Source organism: Plectrocnemia conspersa, unplaced genomic scaffold (genome assembly GCF_051122295.1).
Source record: "Plectrocnemia conspersa isolate PC_06_02 unplaced genomic scaffold, ASM5112229v1 ptg000002l, whole genome shotgun sequence".
Lineage (NCBI taxonomy): Eukaryota > Metazoa > Arthropoda > Insecta > Trichoptera > Polycentropodidae > Plectrocnemia > Plectrocnemia conspersa.
The window spans coordinates 2,348,317-2,367,969 of record NW_028277166.1 but is presented as its reverse complement, the minus strand read 5'-3'; the positions used below and the strand labels follow the sequence as shown (position 1 = coordinate 2,367,969).

The following is a 19,653-nucleotide window of genomic DNA, read 5'->3' as shown; positions in this document are numbered from 1 at the left end:
CAGCTGTCTGATTTACAGTGCTGCCAACATAGGAAACTGCATCATTTTGTATTTGTAAAAAAATAATTTATAGAATGTTATTATAGGATTATAACAAATGATAATGGTAAAGACAACAGAAAATATAAAACAATTTATTGACTATTTAATGAAACGTATTCAACAACATTATACTAATAGCAGAATATAATTGAATAAAACTAGATTCATAAACGTAAAAGTATGCTTGTTTAATTGGATATTGAAGAAATATTAGTAGTGAAAATTGTAAAAATAATTCACAAAAGTAAAGATTTATATATTTCAGATTCAAAGAAACTTCTTCATGCTATAAGACCTAAATTAAATTAATTACGTATTATTTTGAATTATATTTCATATGTATGTTTTGATTTCTAATATAAAGAACTATTTAGTTGATACGCTCGAAAAAGGCAAAGTATTATAAAAAAAATATAAATATTTTCCTTGAAAGCACTAAATTTCCATCCTTGAACACATTTTTTTTGAAGACATCCAGGTTTATTTTTAAAATAAAAGTGACTGGATATCATTTTCAATATTTATTAATTCTCTTACAAATATTTATTCAATAAAATAACACATTTTTACACTTTCATCATTAAAACTTCACTTATCAACTAAACTTTGATATTTGTGCTGTTAAACAACTCATCAATAACACTTACATAAACAGATTAATATCTTAAATTATTAAATAATACTATTTTTTAGAGATCAAGATACATCACTTGAGTAGCTGAGATTGCTCCCAAAAACGATAGTAAACTAGCAACTCCAACAACCGCCGTTGTAGTTTGCAAATAGCTAACAATCGAACCCATGCATACAGAGAGACCGAATTGAGCCAAAAATACCATACTGCTCACAATAGCCACATCTGTCCCCAAACCTCTTAGTTGAGTTCCAAATCTAGCTTCTCCTTCAGGTGTAATTTCAAACTATAAAATAAAAAGTGTGGAATTATTTTACATATAGAAACTAAAAGTCTGTATCAAATTACTCGGATCTAGTTAAAGCCCTGTATAATTTTATATACTTACTATAGAATGGGCGTGATAATGAGCAACTAAAAGATATGGCATTGTGAATAAGGTAGAATACATGACTCCAGCTGTCCAACTAAAGAATATCACTCCAACTTTATGTTTTGTTAGGGCCATCAGCATCATTCCCAAACCATATGTGAATAGACCTCCAACGTATACTTTCTTAGCACTGAAATATCAATATACTATAAGGTAAGAACATATTCACTGACTAAGTTTATTGTGTTCTTTAAATAGCTCAATAACAGCAATAATATTGTTAACTAGCAAGTAAAGATCATATGTACTTTTCATTTAAAGCAAGAATGTGTTAAATTAAATGAGGATCCCAAATGGAAACATATTATCCAACATTGATGAAATTTTGTGAATCTAAAATATAATACCATTATTGTTAATTAAAAAATGAAATACCAATATCGAAAGTGCTAGTGATAGGGGGATGTCTTTCACTGAAATGGATCATTGATTGAACATTGCACTTAACGGTATATGTTTGGAATTGACCCAATCATTTTAATCACATATTGCATACATTGCTATGCCTATAACACATTATTTTTGCGTATCTTTGCTTTCCAAGTATATATCTTGTATATTTTAAATGTAAATTATTACAATTACATTTCTGATTCAAATGTATAAGTATCCTAAAACTATATTCCTGCCAGTTGGCATGTTCACTTAGGGTCTAAATATAATACAAAATACAAATACAAAAGTTTAAGCTTTACATGTTTAGTATGTATTTTTCAATAACACTTATTATAAGTGCTTAAGATGAATAATCTAGCGTTAAATCACTGTCGCTGAGAAACCTTACATGAAGAAAAGAAGGTGAATAGCGTTGGCACTGAGTCAATGGCAAGGTTCACTTTCCAGAGAAGGTTAATCCTCTCCAAGTGCAAATCGATAATTAACACTGACTGACACTGAATGCATGACATACTCACCCGAATCTCTCGATCAGCCTTTCGATCACCAACGAGTACATGGCACAAGAAAGCGAATACAAAGACATTCCCCAACATCCAAAACGTACCCCTTCTTCGTACAACTCTCGCGACACAGACCCTTCAGGAGCCTAAAATATATAACATACATTTATGAATAGGTATACAAATGATTATATTTTTTATTTCAATCTATAAAATTGTTAATGAGTAAAGTGACCAGCGGTCTTGGGTTGAAGGTATTGTTTTGTTCTATCTAATTATGCCCTATTTCTACTGTGAAATGGCTTAAAAACCAATATCAAAACAATGATCACAGTTGAACACCTCAATAACAATTAATGTTACTCCTTTAAATATAGTCTATTCACTTTCAAGAGTGATAATTGCGTGTCTAAATAAGGAGCATGAATAAATTGACAAATTGACAAATCAAAAATATATTATTTGGAGCGACAGTTTTAAGGTTTGACATTTTCTACAAAATATAAACTTCCATTGTGATGTATTTATAATTAGATAAATAGTTTTATTATATAAGTAAGATATAAAATTATACCGTTCAACATGAAAGTTAAGATATTCACAATTGAATTAAACAAAGTTTACAGAACATATTAATTCACGTTTCACGATCATAAATTAACGCTTTGCGCCAGTAATATAAAATAATAGTCAATGTCGGGCGTTGTGTTTCGTACATTTTATTATACAATGGTAAATTATATTTCACACATCTCGAGCTGTCAACTTATTTACTTTAATTTATACTATTAATTAAGAAAATCTGCCTCAAAAATGCAACAAAAATTATGTATGTAGATTTATGTATACATATGCTAAGGTTAAATTTCGATAATGTATACAATGACTAGGCAAAGTATGCACTAACTATGAGTGTTAGTTAAAGCGTACAATGCTACATTTCGTGTATACTTTCACTAGATAATGTATAATTTAACTAGTGAGACCTCTTTAACGAGAACTAGTTATATCGTCAGCAAACAAGATTTACCAGACGAGCGTGTTTGTGCGTTGGAGAGGTTAGATGCGAGCGAGCGAGCGTTTCTTAAAACAGTGAACACCCCATGAATAACTCTCTGCAGTGAAACTACTTAAAAAGAGGATTATATAAATGGTTTAAGATAAATTATTTAATTTTGAATACTTTAATAAGCACTGAACAGTGAAAGCATACAATAACTAGTTACAATGTTCATACATTATTTTGTATGTACTGTAACTAAAGAGATTTGACAGTGCATACATTGCCTAATGTATGCATTTTCGAAATTAACACGTTGTCTGTAATATATAATATACTATATAATATGTAATATGTAGAAATAGTTTTTATTTTAATTTTTATTACAAAATATTTTTGAACTATTTATTTTTCTCTAGGATTTAATTAAAAATTACATTTAAAAAAAATAGCCTCTTTTCTGTACAAAATGACGGATCAATCTGGCTATCACATTTAGCCAAGATATTTACATGGGTTTAAATAAAAACATATCGTGTCCTCAAAAAGCGTTACATTTCATATAAATAATATATAAAAACCCATTTTTATATATTATTTATTAATTGTCCACGCAGGGATTTTTTTTATTGTGTAAAAGTAAATGCCGCAAGAAATGTATTATTTATTGGTTAAGGATCGCGAAAGGTCATATTACTGCACGACAACGCTCGATCACACTTTAACTAATTAACGATTAAATTATATTTTATAGTACAAGATAAGTAACATACCGCTGGATTTCCTCCGAAGACTGCCTCTCCAACGAAGTCAGTGAAATATAACGAATAGCAAACGTGAGCACTCCAACAGAACAGATTAGTCAAACAAACTATCCTCAAAGAATACGGCATGATGATTATGGATAGCAAATAATGCTTCAATGAAACGTGTTCGTGTTCAATCTTTGGCATTTGACACTCGGAGTTCATCTTCGTACAGTCTTCTATGTGCCTCTGATCCGATATTTCGTCAGGATCACCTTCCATGTCCACAAACGGATTAGTCTAATGTTCCAAAATAAAAAAACAACATATTTTATGATTCTGATTAAGTTGAGTAGCTCAAATAATACACACATGACTTAGGCGTCTTTGATCATGTACTTCACTATTCACCACAACTGCGCCATATGACTTTTCAGGCGCTGAAGCAATCGCAGAACTCTCACTCTTAGCGTTCGATACCGTTATCACTTCACGGACATACTTATCGTCTTCTAATACGTCCATGGGAATCTCTCTGAAACTCGTCATGGTAAAACTGACACACACTACGAAGATTATTGTAATCAAGGAGAAGACTGCTCTGACGTGCCCTCCAAACAAAACCCCTAAAAAATCGTGTGATTTATGAAAATGATCAACTTTTGCTTCAGATATAGTTAATACATACCTATGGCAGTTGCATCCCAATTGATACCACCCAAACCATATCCGAAGAATCCTCCCAATCCAGCCATGACCGTGAAAGTGCTTAATCCTCTTGCATGATCATCTTTAAAGAAAATATATATTTAACACATTGTCGAAACCACCCTTATTCGTCAGACAATTCTGCGTATCCGAGCGGACGACCATTACCAGTATTAAAAATATTATATTATTCATAAAAAGCTTTTTAATTATAAAAAAATGTCTGATGATCTATACAGATTATTACTATAATAAAATTCGGTATTGCTTTGCAAGATGCGCTCATGATGTCACACTTTTTTTATAACGTCATCATAATATAGCATACCTGGTAGCGTTACGTCCAAGAGGTAAGCTCTAGCAGGACTTTGACACGAATCAGCATCAAAATCAAGAAGAACAGTTCCTAAAACTGTGAAAAACACGCCCCAAGGATGCGAATTTGGAGCTACATAATCTTCAGATTGAGTTGTATTGATCTTGTTGACGGTAGTTCTATGTGGTAAGATTGGTAGAGCAAGTTTAGTGTTGTTTTCAATTATATGTGAATATTCATCGCCCATGGCGTATCCAAGATCTTCTCCGTTCGGCACTAGTAGCAATCCTGAAGATGAAGATTAGATATCAAAATGGATTATTTATCTTATTTTTAAGATTGAATATACCTAATAATACTCCAATTGATAGTAAAAAAATGAACGGTCTTCTACGTCCGAATTTCATTCTGCATCTATCACTCAGCGACCCAAGAAGAGGAGTTAAGAAAAATCCAACCAATGGAGACAGTGCCCAAACTAGGGTCATATTTTGGTGTTCAACGCCGATTTTTAAGAGAGTTGGAGATACGAATGCAGTTTCGGCCGCATAAGAAAATTCAATACCCATAACTGCTGCTGATATTCGAATTAACTCACTTCTTGTCTTCTTTCTATTTGTTATGGTATAAGGATCAGTTAAAATTAGCATTTTAAATATACATTTTCAATGTAAAATATTTTTCAGTTCTTTGCAGATATTAAACTATTTATATTTATTCTTAATAGTATAATAAAATAAAGGTTGCTTGTTAAAATATTATAGTATGATAAATATATTAAAGAAAATTAGATACCTGTAAACATGACTGTAATCTTCCTGTGGAGTGTCTTCTGTGTGAGCTTTAGGAGGACGAGGTCTTCCCGATAGCTTTTCCTTCAAGTACTGAAACTGCTCGGGTGGTTTCCAGGTGGAGTATTTGCTTTTAAGACTGTCTCTCCACGTGTGAAAGCGTCCTACCCATCCTTCGTATTCGTGAAGTTTATCGACCATCTCGACTCACAAAAACAAACAATAGGATTTCCGGAACTGTCTTCTGGTAAAGTAAAGAAGACATTTAACACACGATGACATTAAACATAGCTTAGTATTGCATACATCTGTATTGCTCAATTATATTCTAATGAGTTATTCCAGATCGTATGGTATTGCTTTAAATGAATTATTTAATTATACATCTGTTGAGAAACACTGATACATGTATACGTATTTAATGTACACGTCTATGAAAATGTCGGAGGAGATCCTCACTCGTTGACTACGAGTTTGTCACTGAATAAATTTCGTAGCAACTCGTAGCGAGGTACTACGACGTCTATGCAATCGAGGTCGTACTACGATAGACATATGTATATAAAATATAAATACTTTATTCTAAATAGATATTTTGTATTTTTTAAATAATCAAATAAGTACATTATGAGAATATTGACATAATTACATACTAAAAATACAGATGGCTTAGTCACTTTACATGTGTAATAAATATTTATTTAGAGGAACATAAATATTCATGACAGTGAAATTATATTTTAATATACATACAAAATGGATTAAAAAACTTGAAAGAATGTAATATAAAATGATAAGGTAAAGTGTGTTTTTTTTCCTAGAAATAAATGTTTGAGCGTTTTTTATTTTTATTTTATTATATCTTAACATGAGCTCTTATTGAATTTTTTTATATGATTTACAGTATATTATGACTTGAAAATTACCAATTTATAAGAATATTGCAATTAAAAAATATATTTCTGTCAGAACGACCCTTAATCGTTGCGATGAAATTATCTGCAGAATTTGTGTCTATTGGATTTTTGGCAGTTTTTTGTTTTTCCGGTAAAGTTGTCAAACATGGAGTTTGACAACTTTACAGGAAAGCAATGGAGTATTTTCCCTATAAAGACAACTTTACAGGAAAAGCAGAGAGAGCAATTTTACACTTGAAACTATCGATATGATATATTATATGCAGGATATAACTACTTGCAATGAACAAAATAACTGCATTAGTTAGAATCAGATTTTCCATACAAATTATATCAAAATATAAAAAAATATTTGAATATAAATTGTATGGAAAAGTTTGATCCGCCATCTTGTTTCAACATAGCGGTCATTGAATTTTTTTAAATTTTGTCTTCGGTAATAAAACAAATGTTTTATAATAAAAATTATAATAAATTTTAAATTATAATAATTTTTTATTTTATTATTTTTATATAATATATGGGCTATAACAATTTTTGTCAGCGCGACAACTATCATAATTTTTATCATATCTTTCTAAAACAATTCTGAATAATTGACTTTATAAATATCTCAACCGAATTTGTTAGCCACTTATTTCAAAATGACAAGAAGATTATTTTTAGCAAAGTTATGAAAAAATCATAATTTTTTAAGAACAATTTTAGTGAAATTAGCAAGAATAGAAAAAATGCGTAATAAAATATATATATCAAAAAGGACGGAACAGTGTAGTCCGTAACGTTTGTTAGGTTGCGAGTTCGAGCCACGACAGCGGTACTTGAATTTTTATATTAATTATAAATTGTATAGCACATAATTATTTATAATTAATAATATAGATGTCACCGATTCCCAGAGTTTCAGTCTGGTGGGTAATATTTAATTATGGAAATTAATTATGTCTGATTGACTACTCAGTATGTACAGATTCGCCCGTTGTAACGCATTAGGCTTACGCCTGTCAGGTTACAACGGAAGATTTATTAAAAATAAATAAATAAGAAAATACGTTTTTTTTTAAAACTACATACTTTTTAGGATATAACGATTTTTATGGACACGATAACTGCCGTGTTTTTAATACAATTAGTATAAAAAAAATCCATCTTGTTTCAAAATGGCGGTAATTCAAAAATTCAAAAATATCATAACTTTGGTAATAAAAATCACAGATAAAACAATAAAAAACCCAAAAATGTTAAAAGTTAAAAATAATTTAAACATATTGTATTTTAGCCAGATTTTTCTGATTAAACTTTTAATTGCCCTCACTAATATCTCTGATCAACCATCTTATTCAAAATTGCGGCCATTTAAATAAAAAATTTATAATTTTGTTAAATAACATCATAGCAAGAAAAGGATAAAAAATGTTTAATAATATAAATTAAAACAAAATAAAAATAAAACCATTATATTTTTTTATCACATACTATATAAGATATAACGGTTTTTGTGGACACCATAACTGCCTTGCTTATTTTTGTACAAAAAAAGCACTTGGCAAGTATTTTAAATTATTTTGTAAGCCATTAATAATTTGTAAATAAGTTGTAATTCAGAAGAAAATTATTGTTTATAAAATATTTATCAATTAAAAAAGAATATAAGTAGATTTATATATACCTATATACATGTAAACATCTTTATATACAGAAATCTACCCAAATCTTGTGGCCTTTGCCAGGGTTCGGTTTGAGCAAACGACAATTGCGCACAGATAAAATTTCAAACAGAAGAAATTCCAATCATAGATGATCAATATACAAATATATGTTTATTAAAGAATACGTAAATATACATAAAAAATAATGTCTGTTCATATTGCAGATGTCAATATAAGTATTTTACAATTAAATTAGTAATTTTCATTGGTATGATACACAATTTTTCACTTAAAAATAGAGGAGAATATTTAGCAGTTGGAATTAAATGTGACAATTGTGACAAAAATTGACAATTCAGTATTCTGTCTGTATAGGATTATTGTGTGCGCAACTCTCGTTTGCGCAAAAATCCAGAAACTCTTTGTCAGGCAATTTTTTTGATCGTTTAGGCTTAGCGTTTGTTTTTTTGTGTTTTTTTTTTTAATATGCAAGTAATTCGTAATGCCCCATAAAGCATTAATATAATAAAAACAAGTCTCAAAAAATCATAAATGTTATTACGACCATAAAAACTAATATTAATAAAAGCTATAAATATTATAAAAAAATCAAAAAAATCAACTTAGTATTTCATTTATTTAAAGAAATATGGCCTCTAAAGAACTTTCTTTATCGTTTTTCAATTATCCAATTAACACGGTTTGAGTTGATATGTATTATGTTATGATTGAATATATTTTTCAATCGTTTATATAAAAATATTATTAAAACTATAAAGCATTCGTCAAAGCATAACAGAGGCAATTAATTAATTAAATCAGAATGACGTCAACGCAAATCCCTCGCAATACAATCCACGAAAACTGTGACGTACATATTGAGAAACACTTTACAGCGTTGAAAACAATTCAGAATCATAATGTCAATATGACGTTTCTAATCCTTATTTCCTAATATAATGGTATTATTACAATAGTGATAATATAATACAAACGAAAGGTTATATGACCTAGATGACAAGTAAAATTCATCCGAAATTAGCATAGTTTAAAGCGTTTAATTATTAGAGATTTACAATCTGAGTGGACTTAATCAGAGCGTTTCAATCAGGTCGATACTACTTCAATCTGCATGTAAATTAGTGACCTATCTGACCTATCTATATGGGACAAAAGCAGGATTTGTAATTGAATTTATTAATTACTCATTATACAATAATATAGAGGTGTAGTTAAGAGGTTTCATTATTTTTAGTAAATAATAAAAACTTATTCATGAGATTTAAAAAATCTAGAAAAACTGATCTGTTATAATATATTATAAAATAATATCCAGACACAATAGAAATTAAAAAACACTAGGATTCATATGCGATTCAAACCAATGTCGTTTAGATATTAGTCACCAACTACACTACTGGTATATCGTGCTAGTAATTTTAAAGCATTCTCAATAATATTTTGAGTATTGCGAATCTTAAACAAAAACATCAGAAGACCCGAAATAAATTAATATATAGAGAGTCACTACATCAAAAGCCTTCTCAAAATGTGTATATACAGCATATAATTAAGAATTTATTCATATCACTCTTTATTTATATTAAAACTTATAGAACACGTATTTCTAAATTCATGTTGTTGGTTAATGAGAAAAAATAATTCAATTTGATACAAAACACTTTCGCCATTTTTATTTTTTGTAAAATATATTTAGGTTTAACATAAAAATATGACATACCTGTATTTTTAAATTTGATGTTCTAATATATATGTGACCCGTATAGTTTTTTAATGACGCTATATCAAGTGTAGTGTTAAAGAAGGTATTGGAAACACTAAAAGAAAACATATTTCTATAACTAAAAACCATGCATAATCATATGTAGAAACTTTAAATAATGTTGATTTAGCTGCATTTTTAAATAGATACACTCAAAAGTTTCATAAAAGTAAGCTGTACAAATAATCAAACAAAAAATTGTATCATTAGAATGACAGAGATAGTATCTTTTTATAATTAATCGTAAGTTTGACATTTGTCATCAATTTTCTTAAAACTACACTTTTTCTTTAATTTAAATATCATACATTTTGTGCGTGTTTCATGAGATGTTTTTTTATATAAAAATATATAAATAATTAAATGATTTATTTCATTTAGATTAGATTTTTCTATGATTAAAATAAGATAAATCAACTAAAATAATAAATATAAAATATAGCTTAAAAAAATATGCTATATGATTGAAAAAACTGCTTGTTCTCTAAATAAACACGGACATTCAGACATATTTTTATTTATTTACTGCAATTTACATTCAATAAATATTTTATACTAATGTATATGTAAAGTATATAGCTTTGGAAGATGGGCTTGCACATCGAGATAAGACTAGACTACGCCCAAGATGATGAGCCCAACATTGGAGGTCGAAACTTCAGCAAAAAGTGAGTTAAATTCCGTCAAAAACACAAACAATGACATATAAGTATAATAAATACATAATTATCATAGCAAGGTTTTTTGGATTAAATAAATATATATATATATCTAAAACATTAACCGTTCTTAAATCCTAAACAGCTGATGAATCGGGTAAAAACTGCATCAACATCAACTCCCGCCGTTCAGTAAAGCATCAAGTTTATATAATATATAAATAAAATAGATACCACTGATTCTTTGCCAGTCTCATGTTATGGTGTTTTAAAATTAACGCAAGATTTGAATATTTTTATTTTCATAATTAAAAATATAGCTTTGCATAATTTTTTAATTAAAAATATTTGGATATGTTTATAATTTAAAATCTAGCTCTGTATATAAAAATTCTATTAACTAATATGTTCTAATATATTACGAAAAAAATATTTATTTTTTTATATACATATAGAAAACGCGAGATATATTTGTATATATACAAACGCTTTTCCGGGGCCAGTTTGTGAGCACATATAATAGGATTTTCTCGGAGACCAATAAGGTTTCGTTTGGTACGTAGACAATATAATGAACACCAGGGGAAACTATTCAATATACATAAGCCAGCAATATATCTTTCATTCTTTTTCAACACATACACAAACACAAATGTTTACTTTAAGCGAAATAGATGGTCATAAAGGCGTTCGCGTTTACTTTTATTACCGCGATATTGTTTTTATTTTATGATTTATAATTTAAATTTCCGTAAATATGAAATTGTGAACTTGAAGATATCACGTGAACGTGTGTATGCATTTATTGTAATGGGTAAAGGATTATGTGCCACTTGTGGAACAGATTCAATGTAAAGATCGAGGTCTTCGGTATATTTAATATGTATAAGTTGAGGGCCATTGCTTTGTCAACAAGCTAGTGGCTAAAATATTATATTGGTTTATGATACATAATTTGTAAATATAGCATTAACTTGTTGACTACATTTTCTATATAATAGATTCTTTTGTTCCTAATTCAAAATACTGTATTAAGTATATACAACCAAGCTATAAATTTTTGGCCTGCAATATTTTAATATTCAAATTCAAAAACGATATTTTAATATTTCTTATTTAATTATATTTTTACTAAAATATATATATCATTGTATTTGTATGTTTATTGCACACCAATAATTTTAGCTTAAATATGTATTTATGAATCAATTGAGCCATAGTTCAAGTAATAATACAGTATTTAGTTCATCGCCAACTTTTTCTAGTACAAGAAAATTTATATTTTTTTATAATAAAATTCACAATCAATTTTTATTTTGGCTATGGGGCTTTATTTTTTTGTATTTTATTTTCGGTTATCATGTAAAACTTATTACTGTGTGTCATTACATTTTTATGGAAAAAATTTACAATTTTTTAAAAAATCATAAAATTTTGCGCTACGCAGCTCTATTTAAAAAATATTTAAATTTATATTTATATGAATCTGCGGATGTAGAATATGAAAAATTAGTTATAAATTTACTGTATTAATCTGAAAAAGATTATTACAGGAAATGTGGTGGTAAACTGTCATTTTATTCAGTAATTCATAATTATTTTTTTTCAATTTGACTGTTAAAAACTAGATTATATCTTGATATATATATATTATATCTCGATTTTTGTATACGATATACAATATATTACTTTTTATCGATCAGACAACCGTAAAATTGTATTACTTTTATTTCCTTGTTAAATTGCCTTTCTATTTATTGCTCAACGAATACGATAACACTAGTAATACAAGTTTATGAATCAACTACTAGAAAGAAAATATACTATAATATACGTGACAATATTAAACACATGCTACCATTTCCAATAATAGCTTATATTAAATTTTGATTAATTTCTATGCAAGGTGATGAATTAGAAACGCCGAGCTTGAAAAATTGATTTACTGGCACTTGCGACTATACTGTAAAATATACCAATACCAAACAAAAAATGTTTCTCAGAACTAATTTGTGCCATAGGATTTTCCGTATAAAACCTGGGGCTTAATGACGGAAGAGCATTTTGTATATAAATTGTTTTCTCGCAATACCCATGGGACTTTGTCACAATCTGCTTCTAGAGCTCATTATATAAGAATTATTGCTCATACCCCCAAAACACCTATTTGTATTCCAGATTCTGATTTCAAAGCCCCAATGCGATTGTAACATATATTTACGACTTTCTTATTTTTTTATATAACGTACAGACGTGTCTAGCAATTTTAAAGATGAAAAAGTTTCACATGCATTTTATCATTGGCAAATCAAACATAACAAATCAATTGCGTGACAGGTATTAGTCTGATATGTTACGAAACAATTAATCCATACTAGATTTTGAGAAGTTGTGATAACTATTTTATTAATTTTAAATTATAAAATAATATCATGCAATTTAGGATAGACTTAATAAATAGCGTAGTTATTATCATTATGAATGAAAATTTGACTATGCTATGAAAATCAATGGATTTCAATGTGAGTGCCAATTTTTTTGTGTTTCTGAATAATTAAATAAAATAGAATTATACCTAAAAATGTAAGTAAATAAATTACTTATCCATTTTTTTCAAATACATATTCTTGAAAATCTTAGTTTATAATAATAATACCAAAAAATGCACTTGGCATCCAAAAAAAGTCCCATGAGAGTAAAGTCGGCTCTTCTATGTTACGCAAAAAACATTATTATAAGTAAGAGACATTATTAAAGTAAGAGACAATAACATTCTGTTTCCGCTCTTAAATCATCATCATATAAATATTTATATGATGATGATTTAAGAGCGGAAACAGACATTTCAATTAAAAATATTGAGACAAAGTTGTTCATAAATTATCAAAAGGGGTTCAAAAACTTTAAAAGCACAAATCGCAAAGATTTTTTTATTTATGCATTTTTATTTAATTTATAAATCTTCCGTTCTAACCTGACAGACGTAAGCCCAATGCGTTACAACTGGAAAATCTGTACCAACTGAGTAAGTCAATCAGATATAATTAATACCTACAAGTAAGTATTAACCATCAGACTGAAAATCTAAGAATCAGTGACATCTATATTATTATTATATGCTATATAATTTATAATCAACAGATGTCATTGCAGATGAGGCCGGTTTTATTTTAATAATAGTGCATTTTTATACAATAAAAATTCGAATGCCGCTTTTACGTACTACGCTATTATGTCCTTATATTAGAGTTGATATATTATTTTTTATTTTACCAAATACTTTATCCAATTCAAGGCATTCTTCGTAGCAATGTTTCTTTTGAAGCCTCCCGAGACTGCACCTTCACACTGTGCATCCACGGAGCGAGGTGTTTTTTATAGGTTCAGCTAGGAGTCTGCGACACCATGATCTTCTTATGACAACGTCAGACGCACTACGCTGACAACAGTTTCTAGATGGCGCGTCTCCGAGGGTCTGCTCTCCAAAATAATCTGCTCAGAAAATATTACACAATGAAATAAAATAAGTTAAGATAGCTGCTACTTATATTTAATTTTACTTGTGTAATTTATATACTAAAAGTACTTTATTGTCAATAAGAAAAATATTACATCAATTTAAAAATATATTAATATTACGTCTGTAATAAGAAAATTTAAAACCATTGAAATAACTTTAAACAAAATTTTTACCTATATTTGTGGGGAGACCACACATGCTGATTTTATTTTTAAAACTCGCGTAATTACTGTGACCAAAAATAATCATTCATCAATAAGGATAAACTAGATTTACAAAGACTCTTGTTACGAGTAGAAAAAATAAGGATTTCCCCATAAATAACATTTTCCTATAGACACGCAAGGATTCTCCGGTGCGTTGAATGAATATTTCTTTGTTCCAATACGGTCATTGGAAACAATACATCACCGGAAGACAAATAGCACCGCAAGGCCGCAACATTCCGTTACACAATTCTTTGACCTCAGAGATATTCATCAAGCAAATGTCACTTTCTAAAGGCGTATACATATTTTGTAGCTCTAAGAAGCGAGTGCATTAATTGGCTGGATGATCGCTGCATGATTGTGATTAGTCAACAAGCTTTGCAGCTCTGAATACTTAAGCCTGTACACCTGGCAAACACTAGAAGAGACTTCAGACACCCGCCCGCCCGCGGACATACCGTCATGGAAGTTCACATCCTGAGAGCACTGTAACAGAGAGGGATCAATCTCTGCTATACTGTCGCTGCCACACCAACCAGAAAATCTTCCACGGACATCATCCCTGCGCAAGATTCTCCACCACTGCTCGGAGAATAACGATCTCGTCCATTATAGTCTGTTGCAATATGTAATATAATATAATACAATTCTCACTAGTTTCTACCTGCGTCTTACTGACTGCAAAGTCAGACCTCTCAGTGTTAAAAACCTGAAACTTGTTTTACCCAAATGTAAGTTACTTATGATACTTTTTGCTAAATTTAATACAAATTCTGAAACTGAATAATCAATATTAAAAAAATATTTTTTTCAAATTCATTATTGTTCAAAGGTAACATTAATAACATGAGAAAAAAATGAATTCTCGAAAGCGAATGTCTTATGGAGGTATACAAAATCACCGTTCTTATGAAAGTTCTAGTAGATCGCTCAGAAGACCGGGACTATTTAGGTGTATAGAGTCACATCATACACTGCTCTAGCGAGACTGAATAAACATATAATAAAAGTTCGGAAACTTTTTAAGCAGCTCACGTTTATTGGTTTGCCTTCCGAGAAGAAAATACTTTACATAAAGCTCAGCGGAAGGTTCGTTTAACGTAAAACCTCTGCAAAAGTCCGAATAATGTATAATAAAAGCTCAGTGGATCCAGTGGCAGCAGCTTAAAGTCCAATATTAAATATATATATTTACAATTATTTTATATCTTAATAAAAAAATAAATTAGATACTATGAGAAGGACAATTTTTTTTTAAATTTAACAAAGTGTGCCTACTGTTATACTCTTTAAAATAACTTGTGTTATTTTCCATATATTTATCAACGTATAAATTGTACATTTTTATTATATTCAATTCAAAGTTTAAATACCTTCCATTTGGATTCTGAGACCTTGTATAATAGCTTTCTGATTGAAGAACAATGTGTTCCTTCACGCGTTTTACTTCTTCCTCATTGGTTTTCCTGGAAGAACCTTCCATTCTACCACGAAAATATTCTCCAAAATTGTATTGCATTGAGAGCACGATATATTAAATGTGTCTAAAAAAATATTTTGCATACTAAAATTTTCGCTTCTTTTGTATCTAAATAATATATAAAACTGCAAGTCTTTTGCGTTCCCTGTAATTTTTGGGTTGCTTCTTCTCTTAGCGAACTTCTGTGTAAACCATTAGTCTGTAAGACACAAAAAAAATCAAAATTTTGTTTTATCGTAACTATGGAAACTAACTAACAAAACACGCTTTTCAATTTTTATTTAAATTATTTTATTTTGAGTGGACCTGCCTCACTTTCAAAATCAATAATATGACTATCTGGAATAGTATTTTAGTATTTGCATAATGACTGATATTTTTTCGGTGAGGCACACTTTAAGATTCGCCACTGGTTAGATCTGATACTGTCAAATAAACGCTCCCAAGTCGGAATCGTATCTGATATTGTCTGATCTGATGTATATTTGCAACAGTGACCTAATTACGCGATTTTATGTTTCAAATACCTCTTTATCGTTAAAATGTGTGTCTCTCAGATGGAGCGAAATCCTTCAGAGTTGTTACAAAATTCTTCGCAGACTCTCGCGTGATAACGCTTGACAAACAAATTGAAAAGTACACAGAAGCACAGTGTGTATATAAATCAATCCGTTGCTGCCTACCTATCACAAGAGGGCGAGTTATCGCAAAAAAATGTGGAGCGTCTAATTCGGTTTAAACCAATGAAAATCGGTTTCATCTGAAGAGAATGCAAACTCTTAGTAAGCATTCTGAAAAGTCTAAGAGTGATTGAATTTATAATTATACAAAACAAGTATCTAAAAATGTGTCTCATTTTCATCAAAAATTATGTAGTATTATATATACAATTTAATATTGATGTAGTCTCTTTTAAATTATTCCCTATTAATGGTATAGTTTTCACCTATATGGATGCAAAACCTTGACCTTTCAATGTTCACTTAAGGGTCATATAACTAATGTATTTTTTCCTCAGCGTGACAAACTATTATACATATCCGGTCAGTGTCAAAGCATCCCTGAATTATGCATTCCATAAAATTTTGACTACCATTACGCCAATGAATCTAATATGCTAAATCTGATATGCTATCTGATATATTAAGATGCACTACACAGGTTGTAACGTTATCTAATAATATTTTAATAATTGAATCTTGACCTATGTTTATAAATAATTTTAAATAAAGACATTTTAACCTCCTCAACCCAGTGCACATAACAATGTACAATAAGTTTATTGTTGGTTTTTGAAGCTATTTTCGATTTATTTTCACTGGGGCTTTTTGTACATCACAGTGTATTTCATATTATTTAAAAATATACCACTTTATTTCAAAATATAAAAAAAATTAATGTACTAAATAAAATAAAATAAATTTCTACGACAATAAAATAATTTATTATGGGTTTTAATACAAGAGTTGTCAGATCTCAAATTTGTACGGAATATTTAATGACCGTTCCAAACACACCCATATGCCAATTTTCTACCTGTTCAATTGGTCGTGGTAGTGAAAAGTGGGCGAGCACTAGGCCTCTCCCTTGAGTTATTCTGATCCTTTCTTTAATGTCCCAGTGTATCTACGATAGTTACTAACATGCTTATCTAACGTTGAAAATAAAATAAAATTATACTCTGTGCTTCTGTTGTTATTCGTTTCATTATGATGTTGTTGTGTTTATCATCATATCTGAAGCATACCAACTGTACATTGAACACAGCAAACAGTGAAAATATCATTATTTGCTTCGAGAATCGAGACTGATCCAAATGCATACAGCAAGTGTTTAAGCAAACACAATAACGTGTCGATTGTGCGTAGTTTAACATTTAAAAACGTTTCCGAGTCACGTTTTCTCCCAAAACGGGTCATGTTTATACAAATTAATAGTATATAATGAATTCAATTTTCATGCATTGAATTTTATTAATAAAAAAAAATTAACGCAAAATCACTAAATGAAGTCTAAATAAGTGATATATAGCTTTTATTGTACAGAAAATGTATAGATTTTTAATTGAATAGTAATATGTACAAGGGTGAAGCAAATAAAAACCCTAAAAGTGCGATAAAATTCAAACCATTGCTATATTATTCTGCTAATTGGCAGCAGTGTATTATATACCTTATTTATTATTTATTTAGCTAGTATAGGTAATTTTTACAGTAAACCAACTTTAACTAAAAATATATATAATACATAATATAAACATAAATAGAAAATAAAAAAAGACTTGATATTATAATTTATTTCTTAATGCACGAAGGTGTTTCTTTATTCCATTTAGGAAACCCGCTACATTTTTATTTTTGCGGATTTTTGCGGACTAAATATTTTATTATACAAATTCACACCTTCGTACATTATTATTATTATTGTTATTTTACACCTATTTCTAGTATTAAATCTATGTACCTCTTTATTTCTTATTAAATACTTATTAAAATACTCCATCAACATATTGTTTTCTAACTTATATATAAATACTAAAACCTTCGAAGGTCGAAGCTATTGTTTGGCTAAAAAATGAACTTTAGTTACCGAGTAGAAATATACCTAGAGTCCCACAGGATAGTTTGTTAGCATCGTCCCTCTTCATTTATTGTATTTATGGCATTATTATTTTATAAAATATTGTCTTGCAAAAAGTTAAATTATCTTTCAGACAGTAGTTATACCACAAAACATTTAAATTGAAAAGAAAAACATTTAAAAAAGAATTATGTTGCATACCTAAATAGATGAGCATCATCCTACATTTTTTCCAGCTCTTCGTAGGTATTTTTGACAACATACTTGCGCTTGATAAGCTTGTTGAGAAGCTGGATAGTTCGTGGAAGAGTATCGTTCTCCTGGCCATGACGGGCATGAATCGCAATCGCAACTCTCTAGGACACTAAAGTCGCAACCGAACGTTGACGGGTTGTCGACACCACCCCTTAAACAAATTCAAAAAGTGCTTCATTGAGTTGACGCTATGCCAAGAATACAATGAATTATATTCCAACACTCCTAGCAAAAAGGCACTAAGATATAAATGCAATTATATATAGTATACATAAAGTTTCGTGAATATATTCCTGATCACTTTTGACTAAATGTTTAAATGTTACATGCTACATAAAATACAAACAATTATACTATAATTGTTTTACTATTTTAAGATGAACACAAATATACTTATCTGATCCGTGCGTAAAATCAGAATAACACAAATGTTACAACATCGTATGATTTACTACATTTTTGTTTTAAGACTAAACAATGCATAAATACAGCGGTGACGTCACGGTTGCAGTGATGTCATCATTTGTTTACAGCTATAAAATATGTGTAATAGTTTTTTAATGCGGCTCATATTTTTAAATGTTGCATTTTAAATATGACGGAAATTTTTAAAATCGAGTATCCTGTTTTGTTTAAAAATTGGCAACATTGCATTGTTACAAATCGATTGGTTACGCAACGTGACAGTGAACTTGAACGTTAGCTATTGTTTTATTTTGCGCTTGGCCATAACTCAACGCTTTTCAGCCAGTGCAAATAAATATTAAACAGCAGAGATTTCGTGACTGTAAATCAATCAGAAACTTTTTAAATATTTTTATAGCGCTCTTTTAGCGATAAGAGATCTTTTGTTTGTTTTTCGTCTAACTTTTATTTGTTATATAAATTTTATTGCGCAATCGCGTTATTATATAAAAATTATTATTTTAATGTGTCTGATTGTGGGGTAACATCGAACAATTGTTATTATTCAATATATTTATGTTATAAATTTATTATTAATTATGAATCAGATTTTAATATATTATTAGC

At 29.2% G+C, this 19,653-nt stretch overlaps 1 protein-coding gene across 6 annotated transcripts; it reads right to left on the bottom strand.

The window, feature by feature from the left end:
- Positions 1–550: 550 nt before the first annotated feature.
- Positions 551–19,356, bottom strand: lovit (loss of visual transmission). 6 transcript variants are annotated; one of them, XM_088206076.1, is made up of 14 exons: positions 18,568–19,104; positions 15,680–15,985; positions 15,342–15,469; positions 14,765–15,021; positions 13,851–14,069; positions 5,574–5,813; positions 5,128–5,390; positions 4,791–5,066; positions 4,443–4,544; positions 4,127–4,380; positions 3,782–4,054; positions 2,024–2,154; positions 1,065–1,239; positions 551–962 (listed from the first exon to the last, which is right to left on the bottom strand). In XM_088206076.1, the coding sequence occupies exons 6-14, from the start codon at positions 5,768–5,770 to the stop codon at positions 732–734; spliced, it is 1,902 nt and encodes a 633-aa protein (XP_088062202.1). In that variant the 5' UTR covers positions 5,771–5,813; positions 13,851–14,069; positions 14,765–15,021; positions 15,342–15,469; positions 15,680–15,985; positions 18,568–19,104; the 3' UTR covers positions 551–731. The 6 variants fall into 6 exon arrangements, with proteins under 6 accessions (XP_088062202.1, XP_088062204.1, XP_088062205.1 ...); XM_088206078.1 differs by lacking the exon at positions 18,568–19,104 and having other exon boundaries at positions 14,765–14,888; positions 14,971–15,021; positions 15,680–15,912; XM_088206079.1 differs by lacking the exons at positions 14,765–15,021; positions 15,342–15,469 and having other exon boundaries at positions 18,568–18,772; positions 19,015–19,309.
- Between the last annotated feature and the right edge of the window lie 297 nt (positions 19,357–19,653).

Coding starts and splice junctions, on each gene's coding strand:
- lovit (XM_088206077.1), bottom strand. CDS start 5,770: ATGGTCGATAAACTTCACGAATACGAAGGATGGGTAGGACGCTTTCAC. Junction 5,067..5,127: donor ATCAATTGGAGTATTATTAG/GTATATTCAATC, acceptor CTTCATCTTCAG/GATTGCTACTAGTGCCGAAC. Junction 4,055..4,126: donor ATCAAAGACGCCTAAGTCAT/GTGTGTATTATT, acceptor TTGGAACATTAG/ACTAATCCGTTTGTGGACAT.